Below are 26,265 nucleotides of genomic sequence, written 5' to 3'. Positions count from 1 at the left end.
GAACAAAGATGGAGTTCATGAAGAGTGAAATCTCACTGTCAAAAGGAAAATCTTGTTAAATATCTCGGAGACAAAGACCACTCAGCCTCAATCCATTGTGGTTAAAACTTCAAATACACCTTTGGTAATATTTATTTTGATTTCTTTCAAGCAGAATTATTAGTTTAATTTCTTGCTAAAGGTGCCTCAGTAAATCCTGCAGCATTGCAAGGGCTTTCTGTCTGCCTGGACAGAGTGCCTTGCCTTCAGAAATTGGCATGAAATCAGGACCTGTTTACACTAACAAATGTTTGAGGAAAATTCTTTTGCCTTTAGTTTTGGCAAAGAAATTCTACAAGTAATACAGTACCATCCTTCAGATAGCTTTGAGTTAGATAAATATACATCCTCAATCAATAAAATGATTAATCATAGAATGTTTACAACACTGAAGGAGGCCAATCGGCCCACTGGGTCTGCACTGGCTCTCTACCAGAGCAACTCACTTGTTCCACCCTCTGGCCCTTTCTCTATAGCCTTGCAAACTTTTCCTCACCACATATATATCCATTTCTCCTATGGAACCTGCCTCCACCACATCTGCAGGCTTTTTCCAATGTAAAAAACGTTTTCTTTCATGTCACTATTAATTCTCTTCTCCTTTACTTTTTATCTATGACTTTATCTATCATTCCACCTTTGGGAACAGCCTCCCATTATTCACTCAGCCCAGACCCCCAATCATTTTATATACTTCTCTCAGATCTCTTCCTTCCAAAGTAAACAGTTCCAGTTACACCAATCTGTCCTTACAGCTGTAGCTTCTCATCCCAGAACTATCCTCATGGATCCTCTCCAATGCCTCCACATCCAACCTACAATACGGTGACCAGAATTGAACACAATACACCAGTGGAGGCCGGACTAGTGTTTTATAAAGCTTCAGCAAGATGCTTCTGTTAATAAAGCCCAGAACTGTGTATGCCTGATTGAGCTTTCTCAGACTGCCCTGCTGCTTTCAATGATGTGCATCCAAACTCTCAGTTCCTTTTGTTCATCCATCCCTTTAGAACAGTAGTCTCCATTCAGTATTGCCCCTAATCATTCCTTCTATCAAAATACATTGTCTCAAATTTCTCCATATTAAACTTCATCTGCCACATGTCTGCCCATTTTACCAGTCTGTTTATATCCTGCTGCAATTTATCACCATTCTTATTGCTGTTTACAATTCTGCCAAGTTTTGTGTTATCCACAATTTAGACATTGTAGTTTTCACCCCAAGTCTAGATTATTAATAGAAATCAAAAAATGATGGTCTTAACACCAATCTGTGGGGAATACCACTATCATCTTCCTCCAAGAAGCATTCACCACAACCACCTAATGTCCGTTACTTAGCCAACTTCTTGCACATGCTATCAATGTTCCTTTTATGCTATGTACTTCAACTTTGCTGATAAAGCTGTTATGCAGGGCCTTAACAAAAGCTCTCTGGAAGTCCATGTACACCACATTAACTGCATTACCTTCATCAATTCTCATCAAATCGATTAAATATGATTTGCCCTCAACGTCCACGTTGGCTTGCCTTAATTAATCCACTTTCCCCCGGTGACTATTAATCCTGACTTGGATCAATGCTTCTAGAAGCTTTCCCATCACTGAGCTTAAACTGACTGATCTATAGTTGGTGGGTTTTTCTTCACTCCCTTTTTTGAACAAGGAGGAAGCATTTGCCACTCTCCAGTTCTCTAACATCACTTCCGTGTCCAAGAGCATTAAAAATTTCTGGACAGCACCCCTGCACTTTCCCCTCATACTTCCCTCAGAGCGCTAGGATACATACCATCTCATTTTGCTGACTTATCTACTTTAAATTATATTTTCTAATACCTTTTCTAATAGCGTCGCGCAATCAATTTTTAATGTGTCTAGTGTCTCAACTATCTTCTCCTTCACTATTATTTTGGAAGCACCCTCATCCCATTTTTAGTGAAAGTTCCCTATTTTATCCTTAATAGGCCCCATTCCTCCATGTAGTATTTTTTACCATATCTATGCCTTTGAAACTCTTCTGGATTCCCATTTCTGTTGGCAGCTAATCTTTTCTCATTTGTTTTCTCTCTGCCTCTTTTTTCAGTTTTCACTCCCCTTCTGATCCTTTTGTAACCAATCTGATTCTCACTAGTATTTGCAATCCTAAACTTGTTACAGGCAGCATTCTTTTCATGGAATCATAGAAACATACAGCACAGAAACAGGCTCCTTGGGCCCACCTCGTCCATGCTGACCATGATGCCTACCTCTGTTAATCCCATTTTTCTGCATTAGGCCCGTATCCCTCCACACCTTTCCATCCAAGTACCTGTCCAAATGTGTTTTAAACATTGTAATTGTATTTACCTCCACCACTTCCTCTGAGAGCTCATTCAAGATATTCACTACCCTCCGTGAGAAAAACTTTAGCTCTCTTTTAAATTTCAGCCCTCTCACCTTAAACTTGTACCCACTAGTTCTAGACTCCCCTGCCCTGGGAAAAAGATTCTGACTATCTATCTTCTCTATGCCCCTCCTAATTTTATAAACCTCCATAAGGTCCCTCAGCCTCCTACGTTCTACTGAGAATAAACCCACTATCCAATCTCTCCTTATAACGACAGCCCTCCATTCCAGGCAACATCCTGGTGAATCTCTTCTGCACTCTTTCTATTGCTACCACATCCCTCCTGTATTGTGGAGAGTAGAACTGTACATAATATTCTTAAGTACGGTCTAATCAATATTTTGTACAACTGCAACATGATATTCCAACTCTTACACTCGATGCCTGGGTTTATGAAGGCTAGCATGCCAAAGGCCTTTCTCATTACCCTGTCCACCTGTGTTGTCACTTTCAGGGAGCTATGGACTTGCACCCCAAGGACTCTCTGTACAAGGTTTCTCTGTACATTAACACTCCTGAGGTCCCTGCCATTTACTCTGTATGTCCTACTAATTTGACCTCTTAAAGTGCATAACCTCATACCTTTTGCTTTATCTTCCCCTATATCTCTTTTATCACCATGGAGCTCTGGATTTGTTTGTTCTTCCTTTGTCCCTTGTGGAAATGTGCCTCATCTGTACCAGAAGCATCTCTTCCTTGAAGGCTGCCATTTGCTCTTCTGCAGATTTGCCCTCAACATCCAAATTCCAAAACTTAATTTAAAAAATATGTTATTCAACATAGAGGAGCACTTATTCATCAACTGAGTGACAATGGTAGGTAGTAATCTGGAGGATGATTCCTTGCCCTTTTCACAATTGCTTTCTGGACTATTTTTGTCTCTTTGACCTTGGAGAATCATTGTGCAAAATATCTGTATAAGTTTCCTTTCTGAATGAATATTCACTGGAAATATCAAAAACTCAAGAGTGAAAATTTTAACAAAAATAATGAAGAAAGGACTGAAAATTCATTCACACAACTCCAAAAACATTTTAGTTGAAAATCAGGTTAACCCCAAATGGAATAATTTTGTGCTTATTTCTGGGAAATTTATCTTGTCATTTAACTGCATTCTCCCTACCACTTTTCTTCCGGAATAAAACTCCCCCAGATCACAACAATAGTTATGCAATGCACAAAATTTGTTTCCAGTGAAATGTTCAATCTCATTGGTTTGAAAAACCTCCAATATAACTACACATGCGTGCCACAATTGCTCTGGAGGTCTGGATCACAGTTTCTCTCAGCTACCTAGCCTCTGGACCACCACGGGCTTCTGCTGCTGATATTTGCCATTCCCCACAGTTTGTTGCTCACTGGGTTATTAGAGAGGTGACCCAAACTCCATGCTCCAGAAAGAAGATCCTGTTTTTGCATTCATGTAATGTGAGAATCTGAAACTTGTCCAGACTTTTGTGTTCATTGCAAGATTTATTTCCCTGATTGATAATTTTATTTTAGGATCTAACATTTTCCCATGCATTCCATGTTTAGTGACAAAACTATTAACTAACTGACAGAATTTACATGAACTTGACTGTTGCTAAAAATTACGTCTGTTTATTTCTTAAGTTTCCATCAAAATTCTCATACACTTGGCTGATTTTTTTTTTGCTGAACCTTTGACTACCAGGCATGTCTTCCCAACCTCATGCTTGATAACCATTCAGATGAGACGTTAACTTTAAATTCAAATGGCAGAAGCACTAGTTGCAAAGAAAATCCTGAAGGCAGGAAATCTGTCTACAGAAACTATGAGATAAAAATTTGCAATGTGTTGTGTCATCACAATTCAGCAATGAATTGGCTAGCACTTTTTGTGAAAGTTCAAGCATGCTCATTTGTTAAGTGTTAATACTTTTGTTAGATTTATTGACTAAATTGACCGAATGCATCATTATAATTTTATTTCCTATTACCATTCAACATTTCCCATATTCCCATCAATATATTACATTGGTGGACATGTTGTTGAAATTAACTAAAAGAAATTAACTCAAATCCCGTATTGGGATTTCCACTGATGATTTCACTTATGATTCCTCAGTTGATTTCCACTGACAATTCCTGCCGTGAAGAACAAGAGGACCAATAAAGTTTATTAGAAGATATTTTGTAGGAGGAAATGGAACATAAAGAAGTCTGTGTTGGAACCATGATGGGGAGGAAAAGAGATAAGGTTCTGTGTGCAGGATTTCAGGAGCTGGGGATATTAATAAAGTGTCCCCTGTCTTGAATACTTCCAGTGCTATATGGTGGTGGGTTTTGGAGAAGTGAGATGAGGCAGGTTAATATTTGTGGCTGGAGAAATGGTGCAGGAGGGACAGGTTCAAAGTCCTGGGGCATTGGGACCAGTTATGGGTCAGGAGGAAATATAAAATACAAAATGCACAACCTGTGCTCTCACATGTCTGGGGGTGATGTCCTTGTAGTAAAGAAATTAAAAGTGTTGCAGGAGAAGGTTTAACCTATTTTGACAGTAGGTGGAGCAATAAGATTAAATGTTAGAGAGCAGACACCAGATGCTGTCTCTATGGAGTTTGCACATTCTCTCTCTGATTGCATGGGTTCCCTTAGGGTGCTCCAGTTTCCTCCCACATCCCAAAGACGTGCTGGTTAGTAGGTTAATTGGTCCTAGTGTGCAGCTGACTGGTAGAATCTTGGGAGAGTTAACAAGAATGTCGGGAGGTAATAAAATGGGATTACTTTCTGATGGTTGATGGGTCAGTCCAGACCCGGTGGGCCTGTTTCCCTCCTGTATCTTTCAATGACTCTATGTATTATGTGAATCATATCATGAAATCATTTAATACTGCTAGCACATGGAAAAATCTAAACACCTTAACCATTTGATTCTTTTGTAATACTGTGTCATTAGCTTCACACAATCTCTCTATATATAGAAATTCTATGTTAAAACCATTGCTTGCAATCAAAATTCCAAGGTCTACAAATCCAGAATGCATTTTGAAAGCAGAAAATGAACGATTTGTAGTCCATTAGAAACTAATGGAAAGATTCAGAGTGAGATGTTGGTGTGACTCTTGCTTCTGCAATTATCTTGCCCAACGTAATTCCAAGCCACAGCACAGTGAGCAGAGGCTCTAAGGTGAATCCCAGGGAAATGGATGGGGCCATGGGAGGGAAGAAGGTGGTGGGCAGCAGACCTTGTTGTGACCTTGCACCTTATTGCACTGCAGCACTGCACTTTCTCTGTAGCTGTGACACTTTACTCTGTACTGTTATTGTTTTTACCTGTACTACGTCAATGCATTCTGTACTAACTCAATGTAACTGCACTGTGTAATGAACTGACCTGTACGATCGGTATGCAAGACAAATTTTTCACTGTACCTCAGTACAAGTGACAATAATAAACCAATTCCAATACCAGGTCTCTGAAATATGAGCACAATGCATGTGATATTGGCTTTGTCTAAGAAAGGCCTTCAAGTAAGGCCTGGAAGGATGGGAACAGAGGTTGTGGACACCAATGGCTCTCAGGTTTACTGAGGATTTGGAGGAGCACACCTGCTCCACCCAGCTCTGCAGCAATCACTTTTCTTTTGCAAATGATAAATATATGGGAATTTTTTCCTATTTGATAATAAATTACATATTCTGATTTACAATCCCTTGTTAAGTCACAATGCTGTTCCTTAACGATGCTTCAATCTGATTGCTTAAGGAGGGTCCCATTCATAAAAGATGTCATGCTACTTAGACACATGGCTGACAGGAACTTGCCATGTGATGCAGCAAAGAAAATCTACGGGAAGTTTGCTGCTACTCAATCATCACTCATGCCCTTCTTTCGTCCTTTGATTTAACATCATAAAGGAGTTCATTTACAATCTTATCACATGAATTTTGATGAAATTGGGAAAAATTTCTTTGCATTAGTGTCTCTTCTCAGTTTAATGATTGGTTCAGTTTGACGAATAAAGGTTTTCAGAATGATACCGATGTGTACTGCTATCAAAGAGCTGCTGGTTTACTGAACAGTTGCACTGCAGTAAAACTACAGTTTCTTCACTATGAAGTTCAATTCCAAATAATACAATCAACAGGATCATAGTGTATACCATGCTATGAGCTTACCAGGACAAGAATGTGAGATGAAATATTTGCAAGTGTTTACAATATCTCTGCAAGCAGTTTATGTGGTCTGTGTGGTATTGCTAGCTGCGACTCAAGGCTTTGGGAATCTTTATAGGAATGACTAAGTCATTGCATTGGCATCCACAAATAAGACCAACCAAAATCTAAGGAACGTAGCTTACTACAGTCAAATTTTATTATTAGAAACTTCTGAATAATATATATTATTTGGGCTGAAATCTCTAAACATAGTTCCACAAAAAAATTCTGGCATAATAAGAGGTTTTTTTATTTGGCGGGAAATATTTTGCATTTTGATACCGAGGTGTTTTCTTAGCAGGGTTGGCATAGAGTAAGATTGTGCAAAAAAAGGTTTCTCTGTCAGGGACACCACCAAAATTCCTATCTGCCAGCTTGGGCATTTGGTGTGGGAATTCAGTGGGTAAATAAAACTTCACAGAGTTTTATTTTAAAGTATGCCAATCAATATGTTTAAAATTGTGAGGATTCTTGAATCCATGGGGATGAATCATTTTCAGGGTGTGTAAATGTCTTGTGCTAAGGATAAAAACTGAGTTGAACAGAACTAACTCCAGTTTACAGATGGTCTATTTATGCCCAAAGTTAATAAGTCAATCCAAAATGGCCCTTGTTTCTGGATTCTCATTGAGCAACACTTGGAAGAAGCAATGAAAGTAGCAATCGCACAGAGTATCTATCACCAAGAGTGGTTTGGTTGCACTGCTGACTGAGCTAGTTGAGTACTGAAAGACATAGTTTCACCCTAGGTGAATTGCGCAATTGGTGGGCCCCTCGGGATTGCATGTGTCGTGGACAGTGTGAACGAGCTTCTCATCTGAAGTGGTGCGTTTTGCGGTCGTTAGTTATTTGCTATAGTTATGTAGTTAGAATCTGCCTGCATAATTTTTTCTTCTTCCTTGTATTAGTTGTAGTTTTGACACTGGATTTCCTTTTGTAGTCCTTTTAGAGAATAAACTTTTGTATGTTCATTAATTGAAAAAAGGACACAGCTGCCATATTGGGTCTGTGGCAGGTTGTGATTGAAATAACACAAGGCTAAATCCTATTGACCTCTTCCTCATCAATCTATCTCCATCTATCCATGATATCATTAATAGAAGTGACCACTGCTCAGTGCTTGTGAAAACAGGCCCTCTATCCTGTTGTGTGGCACTACCATTATGCTAAATGGGATTGACGAAGAATAGAAAAACAAATAAAACAACAGATGCTGGAATCTGAAACAAAAACAGAAAATGCTGGAAGAATTCAGTCAGTCAACCAACCATCATCTGTGGAAAGAGAAACCAGTTAACATTTTGTGTCAGGAACCCTTCCTCAGGACTGAGTTCTGAGTTTTGAGGGCAAATGAAGTAAAAATGTGAATGAGTAATTATCTTCCTAAAGCCCAAGAATGATCACTTTTACCACTTTAACCTCAGTCTTCATTTAAAATAAGAAAAAAAACAACAATGCATTTTGCTTTAAAAACCCAATGTTTAGACTTGTTTCCCAAATTCTTTTCATTATAAATGGCCAAGCAAACAGGATAATTTCCATTAACTCTAACTCTTTATTTTCTTCCTATCAACCAACCTGCTATATTCAATCTTATGTTACACATCAGAAACCTTCCTGCATTCTTCCTGCATGACACCTGACCAACAAAATCCACATACAATTATTGCATAATGTAGTAGGTATCATTTATAATATTGTAAGATTGGTTCAGCCCATTTAAGTATGTCACCAAACTGTTCTCTGCATATTGCTGCAAAAGTTTCAGTGTAGGAGCTTCCAGATGCTGTGGGTCTCTGTCGAGAAAGCCACTATAAGAAATGCTCTTTTACAGAATGTAAGTTCTTTTATAAATAAAATATCTCTGCTGGCTTACATCACTGGCTTTCCTATAGTATTCTAGAGAATGAATGAGAGAATATATTGAGACAATAGTAACATTTCATATTTCAAAAACTACTTCAAAAAATTACTTCCTTTGAAGTCAATGAAGCTAAATTTTAGTAGAGTTTAAGGTGTGTATATTATCACATTGTGCATTTGTGCAAACAGAGGATGAATTTCTATTTCTATATTTACTGCATTCCCTTTAAGAAACAATCACTGTTTAATAATCTGAACCATATCTCATTGATTACTCCAGGCATTATTAAATGGTCATTAACTTAATGTCAAAAGGAATGCAAATATTCACTTTGCAAAAGTCCTCACTGGAGGTAATAACACAGACATGGGATGATTTCACTGGCTCAGATTTCTCAGTTTATTTCAGCATATTTTCTGGCAAGATTATTTACAATCAGAGTGCTGCTATTTGCTTCATCTAATATATTTGGTGCAGAAAACTTCATATGTCTGTTAACTTTATTTCTGGATAGTTATTTTTAGACAACTGATACCTTATCTGCACATTTGTAGATTGAGAAATGCATAACATCCTAACTGTCAACATAGATAATCAAATATTTCAATGCTATATTTGTTTATTTTTCTGGTATATTTGTCCCTTTTGTACTTGCTATCAGAGTCATCGTAACAAACTTAAATGTCTGCATAGTGTTATCTATTGCTCCCGTTATTGGATCCCATATCCTTTAGGCTCCATCAATGAGTCACACTGCATTGTATCTACAAATCAATTCTTCTAATACAGTTCTACCAATTAGTAAATCTACCAATGGTAGTATTATAATATAGCCATGATGTGCCAGGAGTGAAGGGAGTGAATACCTGGGATGATGGATGAGGTGCCAGTCAAAGAGACTGATTTGTCCTGAAAGGTGCAAATTTTTTGTATGTAGTCTGAGCCGCACACAACCAGGAAAGTGTTGAGAATTCCCTCGTACTCCCAATTAATGCCTAGTAGTTGGTGGAATGACTTTGGGAAGTCAGTGGGTGAGTTACTCCCTACAGAATACCCAATCTCTCAACTGTTCTGTTGCTACACTATGTATGTGGTTGATCCAGTTAAGTTTCAGGTGAATGATAAACCCCAGAATATTGATGTCATGAAAACTGTCACTGGTAATGCTGTTAATTGTCATGGTCAGACCCTTTTTTGTTTGAGATGATCATGGCTTAGCATGTGACAGCGTTGCAGCATTTGAAAGAGAAGAGTGGGAAAGCAGGTATACATTGAATTAATAGAAAATGTGTTTCAAGTGTTTCCTGAGCTCAAAATGTCATTGCAGAATTTCAAAACTGTCTATGTTCACATGTATACCAATCAAAATGATTTGCACTGATGGCTGTCTCACTACATTTTGTCAGAATGAGAAGAATTTATCAGATAAGTGCGAACAAGAATTTGCAAGACCACAGAGAACTTAAAACATCTTTTTATAGAAATATATGTATGCCATTGCAAGGTGAAAATATCCCTGTAAAATGCTGAAACAATACTTTGAGTGTTAGCTCAATAAGGCAGCAAACTTGCATCTCTAAATCAGTAGGTTGTTCAGTGGAATCCTACCATAGACATAAGCATTCAGTCTCTTACCTCAATGCAGCGCTGAGAGAGCTTGGTTGGCAGAGCCATCTACTGTTTTATAGAACCATTAATCTGTAGCTTCACATGCCTACTCAAGTAATGGAAAAGATTCCACAGCACAATTTCAAATAAAATAAGGGTTTCTCCCCATGACTTTGGCAACTTCCTGCCTTTGAAAAAGCAATTTATTTAGTTATTCATTTGTTTGTAAGTCCTTAAGACATACAAAAATCTCTGCCAATTTTGGCTACATAACAACAATATTACACATACAATTCAAAAGTCATTCAATGATTGTAAAATATTTTGGAACATACCAAAAATATGAAAAGAGCTGCATGTGCGAAAATTGCTTTATTTCTGTTTTCTCTTTCATTGATGCTTACTACTGTTTATATACTTCTCTGTAAAGAAGGCCTCCTTAAGCATTGACAAACAATCAGGTCTCACAGATATTAAATTAAAACAAAAAGTGCTGGAAATACTCAACAGGTCAGGCAGCATGTGTTGAATGAGAAGCAATTAATGTTTCAGGTCCAGGACCCTTCATCATCATTGGCTCTGTCCATCAGGACTCTGGTGAAGGGTCCCAAACCTTAAATGTTAACTGCCTTCCTTTCCGCAGATGTTCCTGCATTTTCTACTTTAACTTCAGATTTCCAGTACTTGCAGTTTTTATATTGATTTTCATTCACAGGTATAAAAACTGTGTTCATATCAACACACTGAAATGGATGAGAGAACAGAACCTTTATACCAAGAAACAGTTTCTAGTCCTGGGATGTTTAATATATTGGAGAGAACTTTCACTATGCAAACTCTGGGACCAATCTACTGATGGACAAAACAATCCATGGTCCCAGCAGAAGCTAGGTCCATAGCAGCAGTAAAGGGAATACAGACACTGCTCCAGAGAAGACACCAAAAAGTGACAGAAAAAGCAGAAGAACTGGACATTGGTATTCCTGTCAGAAGAGTGTGCAGTGGAAGTGTCATAAAAAATTCAGGAAAGCTATACCAGACCAAGTCAAACCAGATTAAATTGGACCAGTTTCAGGCATTTAAAAATGCCACTAAGGCACAAGGGTTATTTTCATACATGGCTTCAGTTACACAAGCTGTTCCTGGAATGTGTGCTCTTTATCCTTGAAGAAGTTATCATGTAGCCGACCTCAATGTCACAGCAGGGCCTAACAGATTAAGCTGAAGAATCAAAACTGTGCAATGTGCTCTCTGTGGACAGCTAGAGAAACAAAGCCTCTTAAAGCAATGGTTTCCAGATAATTGTAGTTACTTTGCCTTCAGGGTAAGGATTCCAACAAGCGTGTCCCACTTTTGACCTGCTTTCCCAATGGCGACATCCCTGGTCGGTCCTTGGTCCTGGTGTCTTGCCTCAAATTTTTTCCATGGCCAGGATCACCATAGCCAGAAAAAAATGCCTGTGGAAAAAAAACTTTCTTTTCAGAAGCCCAAAAAGTTCAAAGGCAACTACAGGCATTTGAAGTTGCTTTAAGTAGTATAAAAGTCACTATAGCAAAATAATCCACAATTTTACCTGAAAATAGCTGAAATTATTCTTGAATTTAGTCTCCAAATTCTTACCAGCAGTGTTTTATTACCAGAAACAAATACCAGCAACTCTGGTCCCATTACATTTAAACTCCAAAATGCTGGAGTGTACAACCTGTCCTGCAGAGTCTTTAGATGTAATTTTAACCTAAGGTGACAGATAGGAAATTAAAATCATCCAGGACAATTATCTGTTGCTCTGTTGCCATTTTCCTCCAACTGAACCTACTATCTGCAACTTTAAGTGGATGGCTAAGCAGGAAAGATGTTTTAATGTCCCCACCTGATGAAGCTAACAGTAAGAGGATCTTGGGCCAAATAATGTCAAAGTAAGTTTATTTTCAACTTTCCATGTGGACCAAGCTCCCTTCAGGCTCAACAGCAAGTTTTAAGTCTCTCCTTCCCCAGCCTCTTCTCTTTTGCAAACTTTCCCTTATCCTTGCCTTGTTGTCAGGGATCGTTCCATCAGGATTAGTGGGCAGTCTTCTGCTGGTCAAAATTTCACTCCTGCCTGTCAGAGAGGTGGCATTTTACAGCCAGTTCAAGGATAGGGTTTGAGAATGATGATAATTGACCAAAAGAATGCAGATGAAGCCCAGGAAACAAAATTGCCTGGTTCTCTCACTGTTGAGATTAGATGTGAGAGATGCTTCCCTTCCCACCAACTACTACAACTGAGTAGTTACAGTAGATTCTACAACTGAGTCTTGGAATCTGGGGTGAGAAATGTGGGGTGAATAAAAAATGTGAATAATGTAGGATTAATGTAAATGGGTGGTAGTTGTCATTGTGGAGTCAGCAGGCTGAGAAGCTATTTCCATACTGTACCTCTCTATGACCCTATGACTCTACTGAATTCCAGCTCCTGATTTAAATATGACCTCCTGGAGGCTGGGATGCTTCATCTCACTGTGAACAGCAGAATCCAGTTCAATATATTGATTGTGAAAGAGGAAACCACTAATACATAGGATCGCTACTTCCTGTAGGTAAATATTCTTAAAAGGGACAGACAGAAACTGCCTTTCTTACAAGATTAAGTGGTAATTCCTAACTGAGATCAGGGCCCAATGAATCCAGATTCCTGTATTTATTTGAGCCATTCTACTGAAATATGGCAGAAGTAATTTAAGTTACTTATCTGCTTGAAAGCATTTAGGATAATACCAGAACGAAATATTCATTTTGTGATCTCCGTACAATTTGACCTGTGTCTCAACTTCAACATGCTTTATTGATTTCTGATGCACTAAAACAGAACTGTTATTGCCTTTCTTATTTACTGCTACTCATTATTACCATCTCAATATGATCTTATCTGAGCAATCTGTTTTGGTGCAAACTGTAACTATGTCTGCAAACATGATCCTTGATTCCCTTAAAACCCTTCCATCTTCCTGCAGTCGCCCACCCCTTTTCACTTCAAACTCAAGATTTACTGCGTTTTTTCTAATTTGTGTAGAAAATTATACATATTTTGACCTAACTTCAAAGATGCATTCTACAAAGGTACCAGACAACTGTTTATTTACAAATGACATAATATTCTAAATGTCACTTTCATGCCAATAAAAGCTCCTTGCAGTGCATCATATGGTATATGAACCTATTCATTGAAAAGTTTGAAGGTGAAATTTTATGGCCATCATGTGAACCATGGGGGTCATACTTGCTGACCTCATCTTTGTTTTCTATTTACATTCTGTTTTAAGGTTTCCTTTAGATCAAATGTGTGTCTAGTGAATTTCTGCTCCATCAAGTATATAGTTTGTATTCTAAGGTGGTGAGAATTTATTGGCTTCTGCCATCAAAGTTTTAATGTATACCTTAACAATTGTGTTTCACAGTGATAACAATTCATTCAGATCAGAGTGAAAGAGCATGAGTGAGTGTGAAAGGGGATTTCTCCCCTTTGTCCCAGTAAGTTGCACATGTAAATGTAATGGTGTAATAAATAATTAACAAAATACATTTATTGGTAATAATGAATAATAATCATAATTGTCTCACCAAATCAATACATATCCCTTAACTTCAAACTCAAATGGGACTTAAACTGTTTGCAGTGTGCTAGATGTAGTCTCACTGATGTCTTGCACAGTTGCAGTAAGACTTCCCTACTTTAGTACTCCAATCCCTTGAAATAAGGCCTTTACTATTACCTGCTGCACTTGTGCATTAGCTTTTTGTGTATCATGCACAAGGACCCCCAATTCTTTTATTCTTCCTTCTAACATGAACAACTTCCTATTTTCCCATGAAAGATGATGTACCTGCAATGTCTAAAGGTCAATTGATCTCCGTGAATGCCACTCAAAACAAGTCAAGTTAGGAATATTTTATCAACTAGAAGATGCAGTGCAAACTAAAGGGAACTTTTCGTATGACAATTAAGTAGGATGTGAAACTCACTTCAATAAAAAAAACTGTTTTACTTCTTCATTGAACAGTGAATTGGTAAATTGGTATTTTTCTTTGTATATCTACAAATTAATTTTAACACCGAGGATTCAGATCTACTTTCTACTGATACCCACAATATATTATGATGCAAGTTGTATTCAAGCACAGTATATTACATGGACAAGATGTTCTGATAGTTTGTTGGGCTTATTTAGAAATATAATTAAGCAAATGCAAATAGGAACATGATAGCATACAACTAGATCTTGATTTGATTATACCCTATCTGTGGTCAACATGTTCAGAATTACCTTTATGCCTCTTTTTAATTCTGTTAGGTTTTAAAAAATGCATAACCTTTGAATATAGAAGAGCGGAGCCAACGACATAATAATGTTTTTTTAACCGAAGAAATATCAGTCCAGTTTTGATTTGAAGTTTTTAGTTTGCTTTTGTTTATTATTATACTTTTTTTTGATTTGAGGGTCTTCTTTTCATATAATCAAATTTCTTTTCAATTTCTTTTTTTTTGTATCATGTTCACTTAGCAAGAGAGTGGGAGGTCTAGATTATATATTTTACTCCTTGTGAGTATATATATTAACTGTTATTGTTATCCCGATCTCTTCACACCATATGTATAATTATTAATGTTATGTATATTAATTTGAATTAATTTGAAATTCAATAAAATAATTGAAAAAGAAAGGTTTTTAAAAATGCAAATTGCTCCATAATGGAAAAATATTAATTCATTCACATAGTGTGGTCTGTTGAATTGGTAGAACTTATACAGAATGCTTGTAGAAAATGAAAACTTCTCTTGATTTTATGCTGCAGTGTTGTTACCCATTGCATTATATTCCATCAGTCTCTTGCTGAAGGCTACCAACACTCAAACCCATCCCACCCCCACCCCTGCCAGTCCTCCATAGTAAGCAATATCTAGGTGTAATCAGCAAGGTCAGGGGTTCAAACAGTTCCCAACTCCCTTTACACTGCCGGACCTCTGACCTTTGAAAAACCTGTGCTTCACCAGTGCATTTGAAATAGATTTCTCATTTGCAATATTAGAGTCTAATTTAGATATGGCACTCAGACACACTGACCTAAAAACAGTATCTCTGGTGGGACTGGGGTTACATTTCACATCTTTTATTTTTACAACCCCACCTCCCCTTCTACTTGTTCTGGGTGGTGATGAATAGATGAGGGAGAAAGGGTTTAATATCTTTTTTCTGGTTCTGTTATCCTAAGCTCATTTTTAATCTGATAAAATAGATTTAATTTTAAATTGCTTTTAACTCAACTTTGATTCTTAATTACTATTATTTTTCTCATTCTTTTTTTTAATTTTAAACACAAGATTTGTCTATTTCCCTCTACCTCTGCAATAATATTGCCCATTTAAGAGCTCAAGATCCAAATCTCCAAATGGCCTTTGCTTGGCTAACTGCCAGTTCTTAAATGGATTTGAGCTATATTGTCAGAATATCAACAAATAGTTGAAGCAACTGGCTAAATCTTCTGACGCATCTTTATAATTAAATCAATAACTACTTGATAAAATAACTTGTCGTTTCCATGGAATGGATGATGCAATTGAGTAATCATGGTCAGAGCATCCCAAAGATTAAAGATCACCTCTCAAAAATGATAAACTCAGTTCTCATTGTAAACTTAATTAGTCAGTTATGTAAAAAGGATTGTTGAAGACGATTCCAAGGGAACTCATGACAGAATTACTTTGTATTTTTACTGCTAATTTCAGATGTTACAAAGATTAATTTTAAAGTTTAAACATCAGTTTCTGTAATTTAACATCAGTCACTCCTAGTTACTGCATTGATATTATATTTTAAAAATTGTGATTTGATCGACAAGGACCATATCTCACAGAATTATGTTCATAATATCAAAATAATTGGCAAGGAATTGTTGAACAGAGCATGTGAATACATCATACAAACACCTAGCATTGAACAATGACCAAAGCCCACTTATAAATGAACAAAGCAATTATCCCTTTGTATAAAATTATATGGTAGGTTCCCCATGTCCTTCACTGTAACCATGACAGGCAAAAGTGGAAACCTACTGCTTACAGTACATCAGAGTATCCCCTGCAGACTCTATGACTCTAATACATAAGAAAAGTAAAATCTTGCAACCATAAAATGGACACAACGCGATGGTATTCTGGATTTAGAGGCTCGTATGAAGCAACTAGATTTGAAATGATGACACACAGAATCCCAGACCATGCAGGCATTGGATCCCCAACAAACCACAGAAATAAAATGCTGTCATAGCCAGAGTGATAGCAATAGTTGTATTGTCCTTTTACTGGTGCAAAATGAAATTAGTCACAAATGTCATGGGTATAAATTAATAACTCTGTTTCTCATTTAGTTTTGGTTATTTAGGTGAACCTTGAGTGTATAATTATAGAAAGAACAAAGTTTTTTTGTAGCTCTCTGAACAACTCTCTGATATGGATCAAAGTGAGATGGAAACTTTCCCCTCTTTGGACAAAGAGTCTTAGCCCAAATCAGTTGACACATTTCAGAGACCTCAACTTGATATCCATTACTTGGGTACTGGCTCATTTCTCAACATTAAAACAGATAGCATAATCTGTAATACTATTAATAACTATTGCATTAACTTTGGAGGAAGATATGAGAATAACATTATATATTATATTATATTATATTATATTATATTATATTATATTATATTATAAATACCATATTGATGTTAGGTTGACTCATTGACCCAGGACATCATTTGACTACCTGCTTCCCTAGCCCTCAAAGAACATATCAAACTTTAAACCAGTACTCTAGCATCTGTTTAGTACAAGTGACTGAAAAAGAACTACTTGTCCGACTTTTCTTGAAAATCAGGCAAAACAATCTGCTTCTGCAGGAAGGTGGTAAAATGTAAGTCATTAAAACTCGGAAGGCTGAATTCAATAGAAAAGTGGAAACTGGGGAATACGGGATGCCGCTTATGTTCAGCTTGCTTTACTTTTAGAAATACTGGTTTACTTAAAAAATGCAATTCTAATAAATTAACGAAGTGAACTGCAGGTTAAGTCTACTGTCGTTACGGGTGTCTTAACTTAGTTTAACGTATGATTTTGGGGGTTGAGCCCACTTTAATATGAATCGTGAACACTGAACGTTGAAGTGATCCAAGGGGATGCAATGCACTCGCGATGTTCTCTGCACATGAAGCACTGAATACCTGCACAGCCTATCACAGGTCCTCCAACACTTTGACGTTTCCCGGGAAAGTTTACACGGGCCTCCCGTTTGTTAAATCGCAGCAGTAAGACTGACCACATATTTCCTCCCACATGTTAGACCTCAGTTTGTTTGCAAACGCCAGGATTCAGGTTGGTCTGTTGTTGTCGCTGACCAAAGGATTCTGGTGTGTGCCACTGAAGAGACTGTTTCATTGACGCACAGGTTAAGTTAAACTGAGATTGCTACTGCAGGGTTAATTTTGTGCTCTCTATCTCGCAATATTCCGTTTAAAAGATAACCAAGATGTGATTTTAAAAAGATTGTATAACGTTAAACAGTTAATACTAAACTCATTTTTAATTGCTTTAGGTACCAACGTGGAAGCACCGATTTGGTACCAGAAGTGCCATGATTATTTTACACTTTGCCCTATGTCTGACAAGCTTGTTATTCTGGATCATTCAGGAGTCTGGCGCGCTTGTGCTGTCTAATGTCACCCAACCGACTGCGAACCCAACTATCGACTACCGGCCTGATCTAAGTAACCGTCCTTATGTTGCGGGCGCTCCCCGCAGCAGGCGCAAGCGGCACCTCTCTCTCAGAGACCGGAATGTGATTCTGGATTATCACAACAAGATTCGGTCGCAGGTATTCCCTCCCGCTGCTAACATGGAATACATGGTGAGTGAAAGTCTGTCCCAGATAACGTGCTTGTTAACTCGGAAGGAAGTAAATTGGGCAAAGCCTTTAGTTAATTAGTACAGGCTCTTCTTGACTCCAATACCTGCCCAGAGGAACATTTCCAGGGGCGTTCGCATTCCCAGTCTGTGCATTGTGCAAGTGCGAATGTGTCATCGGGATTCAGTGTTGAATGTGATATTCCAGAGAAGGGAGTGAGCTGCTGCAGAGCACCTTAATTTAACTGTTTCTTTTCTTAAAATCAAAATAAACTTTATTCATAATAAAATATAAACTATATACAATTATAAAACAGTGCAAACCTTTACATTCTTGCACAGATCATTCATTAGTGTTACCTTTTTATAAAAAAAACAGCACCGATGCCACCCGTGTGGCTCCCTGGGGAGCTACCCAGTCCCGTATTTACAATATTTAGGGGCTTTCTCGCCTGACCCCGCCCATCCCTCTCCAGTGGCAGAAGAGCCCTAAACTGTAGTCCTTCCCCACCGAACCTTTGCGTTGGCTGTACCCAGCTTCAGTGCGTCCCTCAGCACGTAATCCTGCAGCCTGGAATGTACCAGTCGGCAGCATTCCCCTATGGACATCTCACAGTGCTGGAAGACCAACAAGTTTCGGGCCGACCGAAGGGCGTCTTTCACTGAGTTGATGACCTTCCAGCAGCAGTTGATGTCCATCTGTGTGTGTGTCCCCGGGAACCACCCGTAGATCAGAGAATGAGAACAAACATTCTCCACAGTCCAAGTATTTTAAAATAAGCCGATGTTTGGAGTGCTCTGCAACCAAACCTGCAGGTGACACTTTTATGTGAACCAGTACCAGTCAGAATTTAGGTAACCTTGCTCCTGCCTGGCTGCAATTCGTGTCAGTTTGAATTTATTTTGTGAAAACACTTGTGCAATCATTAGTACTGAGATTTACTCACTAATTAAACATCAGGGCATTTTGATGTTAGTCAGAACAGTTGATTTTACAGTGATCTAAAGAATGTGGGATAGAAATTCGACCTCCATTGCTTGTGCTGAGCTCACAATATAATAGTGTCTGTGCTTACTACTCCATTCGCGAAATTCGGTTTCATTAAAAGAAGATGGATTGCAATGGTGTTGGGCACTTTGCCCAAGGACAGAAGGTGAATTTCCACATCAGTTCATATTGGAATTCAATTAGCAAGTTGAAATGAAAAGTTGGTATGTAAGAGTTATCACAAAGTTGTATATTTTTGTAAAAACCTAATTTACTTATTAATGCCCCGTTGAGAAGGAAATCCCTTGCTTTAACCCGGGCTGTGGGCCCTTAATCTTTGACCCTGCAAGTCACTCAGATGTAACCATCGATCAATTCTCAGTTCAGGAAGGGAATCCACCCTCACCTACTCCTAAGGGCTTAACAATAAATACACAAGGTCAAATTTCTGCTCAAATTCCTTTGTATGAGGCCAAATCAATTTTTTCCCACAAAAGTTGCATCAAGCAACATTTTAGAACAATTTTAAAGCATTAAAATATTCCTTGAAAGATGGTGCAGTGTTATTAATGGGTTTATTATACAATGAATTGGTGTCACATGTACAATATGAGTAATTTGATTTTGAATAATTGAACACAACTTTAAAAAAATGTACAGAATCATTCACTAGCATTATAAATGTATAGCCATTACTTCATGAATAAATTAAGATTTTTAAATTTCACTAAGCTATTAATTATTGCTTACCATTATAATTGTGCCTCAAGAAATTTAGTTTTAAGAAACTTCTCAAAAATTGTAAATGGGTGCCTTTAAACTATTCAATAAGCCATAACATTTGTTATAGTGATCAATTCAATTTGGGGTCAAGGTTGATTTCTGGAATGTTGTTTTAATTAGTAGTGGATATAATTTGGTTTTGAAATTCCTAATCATTTGCATTTGTTTGGCTAATTTCAGACAATTAAAAGTGTAACCTCATGGAAAATGCAGGACAAAGAATCTGGAGTAATAGTGTAGAGAATACGCTATTCTTTTAATGTTGCTAAATTAATTGACAGTATTTTTTTTAATCTTAAAAACATAATTTTAAAATACTTTTTAAGTAGCCTTTGTGAAAGAAGTAAAACTAGATTTTTGGTTGAACCGTCAGTGAAATATCAATTCATGAAGCCTCCTATGATTAGTTTGATGTGATATCTCAACCCCAAATGCACCTTTAAATTCATTCCCATATTTCCTCTCATTTGTGTTAATGAAGTTGCAACAGATTTTTACTGGAGTGATCATCCTTGAGTTAATGTTTCAAGCCAAGTTGTAATTTAGATTTAAAAACAAATTGGTGTCACACCTGCTGCCAATAAAATCAGTTAAGTTGCTCATATTTAATGATTTTATTTATCCTCTAGGATTTGTGCATTTCAGAATTTGTGAATGGGAATGAGATAAGTGCAGAACAAATTTACATTATTTACACCACTGCCAAAAAAATATGCTCATTCTGTAACCTCAACTATCCATTCCTACATTGATATTTTATTGCTGTTTGTCTTTGAGCAGTAATGCCAAATAATCAATACATTTTTTCTGCATTACCGAAACACTTTAATCAATTTAAACAAATAATTTTCTGCTACCCACCACTCCTGCATTCTGGAGCTGGCTGCTCTGAATATGTTTTCTTTCCTCAGTAATTCTGTGATCCAGGAAATAAAATCTCATCCAACTGTCTTGATGAATTAAAGCACTTAGAGCCCCACCATACATTGTATTAAATTCATGAGAGCATGTTTCATGTGTATTACAACCTCCTTGTCGGCGTGACCAGAAGTTCACATATCAAATAATATCTAAATTGTCCCACTGCTTGTCTGACGTACAGTACTTAATGAACAAGGATTTCCTCCAAACAAATATTTGGAAGACCAAAGCCATTGTTTGTGCCACAAGCTCCATTCCTCAACACTGATCCTGTAGAATATCCTTCCACAGGATTGTCTCCCACTTCTTCATTGTAAAAATTATGTGTTATGACTTGCATAATAACTTCATTGTCAATTGTTGTGATGCTGGAAGTTGTCACATTGCATTCATCCTTTAAAATTTAGCTATCTCTGACCTGTCAAAAGGTGGCCTCTAGATGATATTGTCTGTCTTTAATGCCAATTGCAGTATCAGGCTCTTGGACTCTAGCCATCAGTGCCACTAGATCTATGTCACCAATAATCAGCAGAATAAATGGCCTGCCAGCAACTTCCATATCCTGAAACTAAGGAGAGGCAACATCATGGATTGTTGGCATTAGGACAGAACTCCAATTTTAACTCACTGTGTAAATTAAGGCAACTGAAAAATTATTGAATTAAACTGGAGAAAATGTTAATACTTTGCATTTAAACAAAATCTTTTCACATTCATAGAAGAAAGTGATTAGTTTCCCGCTGCTTGTGCTCTCAAGAACTCATGCAAATTGTGACAATAGAAAAAGAAAAGAATCCTGAATCCGAAGCTTTTCCATAGGCAGTAGGGAGGGGAATTCAGCCCAAACAAGAGCCAATACAGATCCTCCCCAGGTTGTGAATGCCTGATTTATGTACAGCTTGTACACACGGATGAGTGTTTGGGAAACCAGCGGGCTGGATTTGCTGGCTGTTGTGGGGCTGTAGGCATCTTCTGCCGTGTGGAAACTCAGACTGCAGCAATATCCGAATGGTTGAGTTTACAGCCCTTGTTTAACTACACATTGCCTTGGTTGAGCTATATTTATATTTATATATATTGCCAGGAAGCCACATTTCCAACTTGCCAACTTTTCAAGTTACAAAGTTCCCAGGAGCAGAATCCTGTCATAACGTGGGAAGGACCTGTAGATAAATCTTTAATTTCCTTTAATGTCAAGAGTACTCCTCTGGCCCCCACAAGAAAATCCTGTCATGGTCTCTCCCTTTTTTCCTTATCACAAACTCTATGAGGCAGCCCTAGAAACTAGTCTTCTCATTGACTTGGTGTTGTCAAGCAATGTCAAACTCATGCACTTTTCAGCCACTTCATTCCAGTCTGAGGGTGTGGTTTAAGTGAAGCCTGTAAGGAAAGAATTACATTTCTAGAAGAGTTTCTTCAAAATACACCTGAAGTTAAACTTCAGCCTCACATTTTAAAATGAAATTCAGAAATGTTAAACACATTCAATATTTACCAGTGACAATAAACTAGATTACTCATTGAATAGGTTAATCAATCATAAGTTTCTTGATAGTTTTCACTTTGTTCTGACTCCACACCTTTCCAAAGACAAGTCTTCAGAGGCTTTCAATAACAGGACATAATTTAACTAGAAACATATGGAACAGTTTACACGTGCGTGAGGAAGTGCGAGTTAATGAGTCATTTCAGCAAATTCCTTCAGTGAGGTTAAAGTAGAAGTTGATTAGTATTGAGAAGTGGGACGACCATCGCACCTTAAAATCCACACTGATAGGAATTGAGGCATTACAGTGTTGTAATGGTACTCCAGCATAACAATTTGCAACAGTTCCTGTAACAAAAATATCAGGCTCATGTAGGAATGTGCATTGTAGTCAATGGAAGAGCACTCACATAAGTTAACCTTTGAAGAGAAATATTTCCATAGTTTTCTGAGAAAGAAAATGGCCACCCTTTGAATTGTTGAATGCATTAAATACAGATTGGACAGATTTCAATCATCATGGAGTAGTGTAATTTTTCAATAGCAGGATTATAAGTTAACTAACCAGAAACACATACAGGAAATTGGGAGTATGTATGTTGAACAGTCCAATAATTTTGTGACCATTTATATCAGGAAGGGTAATTTCTACATTCGGTTTATTAAATGAAATATACTACCTCACTTTGTTTCAATTACAGTTCTGGGACAGCCAACTTGCAGCATCTGCTGAAGCTTGGGCAGCTTATTGTAAATGGGATCATGGACCACCACACCTGTTAAAATATGTTGGTCAAAATATGTCTATTCAGTCAGGACGGTAAGTAAAAGAGGTCTTTTCTCTAACTGAAAAAAAGAACCAACTGGATATATGGATGATAATTTCATCTTTAGGGTTTGCAGGAGTCTGGTAGTTCCAGATTGCCTATTGCCCATTCGCCTGTTCCATACCTGCCTCAATTTTCCTTTCCTCACTGAAAAGAGATACTGAACAGAGCGTTAAATGTTTGGCCAGCCAACATTTCCATCCCTTTCCAAAGTGCCCCTTTAATGCTGTTATGCAGCTTAATATTTCTACAAGCCATTTATTTAAATTAATTCTGCCAAAGTTGCTACCTTGTAATGTGGTTTCATTAGTATCTTCCTTTTTAATTGGTGTGTGTCAATAGACTGTGCACCAGTGAAAGTATCATTCTCAAACACCATCCTGTATGTGTACTTTACTTAATTGAATAGAGTTGAGAAATAAAGACCCTGTTGTATTTTTCCCACACCTCAGGCTGGAAGAAAATTTGGATTGTGACACCCATCCTTTCCATGTGTCTGTTAAGGTGAAGCATGCAAAGGGCATTGGAGAAATGAAACATGTTTCAATTTTTTTCTGTGTACCATTACAATTGAGTCACTGAGTTTAGAAGTTTATCAAAAAAGTACCTGTAGATTAGTGAGAAAACATCAGACCTTCACCTTCACCATTTGTTTTTGAAGATTAATTAATTTTATTGTTCCGCTCAATTTATGTACCAGATCTGTTCAAGTCCTTATATTATTCATTAGTTGTATTTTTATTAATGTGTAAACTTATAGATTAATGTTCCAGAGCTGAACTGTTTATACTGGCTTAATTGATAGATACATGTATAAAAATATGTATTTCTTATTTCCCAGTTACCAATATATTATAGATCTTGTGAAATCCTGGTATGATGAGCATCGATACTACTCCTATCCCTATCCTGGAGAAGGTACACCAAGATGCCCCAATAAATGCAATGGAGCAATTTGTTCCCATTACACACAGGTACCAGACAACCAATTAATTTAACTAAAGGACATTGATTTCAACTTATAACACAATGGTAATTAATTCACATGTGCCGTATATTCATCAGTAGGATATTTAAATTTAATAGTTATCTTGTGATGTTAACCAAGTAGTGTTGGGAATATTCTGGAAATTTGAAACAAAAATTATAAAGCAGAACACATTTGATACATCTGTTATTGTATGGGATTCGTTTACATTTATTTCCAAATTTTTGAACATGTTTTGCTGGTTGTAATTGCATGAACTCTGTTGTTCAGTCATATTAACAACATCATTTACCTTTATCTTTCCAGCTTTGCAAAGACATTTATTTGGAAGATTAACCTGCTCTTTCTCTCTAGAGGTGCAAAGTGCAGTTTTCTGCTTTTAGTATGTCCTCCTGTCACAGTGAAATAGTGTTATAAGGCTTTCAGGATCATTGTTCAGGATGTTTGAAGACTGCTTTGTCAACAAATTCATCCCAGTTGATGGCATTAAATCTCTTCTATTTGCCTCTGAAATTCATTCCTTTAGCTTCAAAGAAATGCATTTCAGAAACAGATTACAGCTCTCTGACGTGTGTTTAATACTGCCAACCAAATTTGCATTTCCAGGTACTTGTTTTGTTTTTCCAGACATGAGCTACTAAAATCTGAAATTTAAATACCTAGCTGATCTGATGTAAACCTTCCTTACAGCAGTGAGCAATGTCAAAAGTCTGGTCTGAATGGGCTATCTTTTGAGAGAGAATTACTGACATAGTGGACCCCCAGAGTTACATTTCAGCAACTAATTTTTTCAATCTATTTCTTAATGAAGTTAATATATTTTAATCACTTCTGTTTGTCCAATCTACATATGATATTAAAACTTGAAATATGAATGGTGTACTCTGGTTACCATTTTCAGTTCAGCAATTTTAAAAGGTTTGTATCTTATTTTTCAGATGATATGGGCTGCATCAAACAAAATAGGCTGTGCTGTCCACACCTGCAGTAACATGAATGTTTGGGGATCCAGATGGCATCACACTATATTCCTAGTGTGCAACTATTCCATAAAGTAGGTATTTGTTTTAATTTAAACTATATTCAGAGAGGGCATGTGCAGGAATAGTTTATTACAACACCCATAAATGTAATGAACAAGGAACAATTAAAATGTCCTTGTCTAAAACACGCTTAAAATATTGAATAGAAGCACTAAGAAATTGTACTTAAAGACATAAGTATGGACTGTGTCAATTAGTGGAAATACACTAACTTCCAACCTGGAATTGATACAGAATTTCTTCAGATATTCAGATTTGGACATCTCATTGTTACCTGGCATGGTCACTATCAACATAAACTTACAGGTGCACAAATGACATCCTCTGCCCTTAAACTTAATCTATATTGCAATTCACAACGTTCATTCTGAAGAATGTCATTGGTTCACAGTCAGGTATCTTTGTCTAGCAGAAGGAATGTTACATGGAAGTAAGTAGTGATCCCTGTACGATTTCCAATTCTGTACAAACTCTACAGTATTAAAATGCATTTTTTTATCACAGGGGAAACTGGATTGGAGAAGCTCCATACAAAGCAGGAAAACCATGTTCAGCTTGCCCACCCAACTATGGAGGTTCCTGTAGAAACAATCTGTGTGTTCCAGGAATGAAGTTAAATAAGGTGTTCCTTTTCAAGTAATGCCAAGTTAGTTGAGGGGATAGTGGTAGAGTGAAGGTGAGGTTAATAATGTGTATTCAGTTTCCTTTTCTCTATCAAAATGTAAACCAATCATTTTGTTGTAAACATTAATCAGGAATAACACCAAAGAGAAAAAAATAGAATGCAGCATACTTACTGATGAAAGTAATTAAAAGATAATGCATTCCTTTATGAATGAGATCATTGTTTATGTATCACAAATGATTTTCACACCTCTAGAAAGATGATATCAATTGTATTACACTTTAAAAAATACACACATTAAATCACAATAGTTTCCATGTTCCAGTAAATCAGACAACTGGTATAAAAGCAGAATATCTCATGAGGATGAATTTTTAACTGGAAGATAAGTTATTATAGTTTTCTAAATTTCAACACTTTTAAAGGTGTACATAATAAAGATGCAATACAGCAAAACTATACTTCTAAAAAGTATACTACTAAAAGTACTACTAAAGAGTACTACTAAAGAGTACTACTAAAAAGTATATATTTTTCTAAAAATAACTGATCTTGAGAAAATACAGACATAAAAAAGCAAATCAAGATTGCCCTCTATTGGGCA

General features: G+C 37.0%; 1 protein-coding gene across 1 annotated transcript; it reads left to right on the top strand.

Moving 5' to 3' along the window:
- Positions 1-3,667: 3,667 nt before the first annotated feature.
- LOC127579034 (peptidase inhibitor 15-like) lies at positions 3,668-25,676 on the top strand. The gene is made up of 6 exons (XM_052031668.1): positions 3,668-3,799; positions 17,693-18,004; positions 22,880-22,998; positions 23,847-23,979; positions 24,932-25,047; positions 25,541-25,676. Exons 1-6 carry the CDS (start codon positions 3,668-3,670, stop codon positions 25,674-25,676), a joined length of 948 nt encoding a protein of 315 aa, XP_051887628.1.
- Positions 25,677-26,265: the final 589 nt, after the last annotated feature.

This window comes from Pristis pectinata, chromosome 16, assembly GCF_009764475.1.
Source record: "Pristis pectinata isolate sPriPec2 chromosome 16, sPriPec2.1.pri, whole genome shotgun sequence".
Taxonomy (NCBI): Eukaryota; Metazoa; Chordata; class Chondrichthyes; order Rhinopristiformes; family Pristidae; genus Pristis; species Pristis pectinata.
This window is presented reverse-complemented; position numbering and strand designations above follow the sequence as displayed.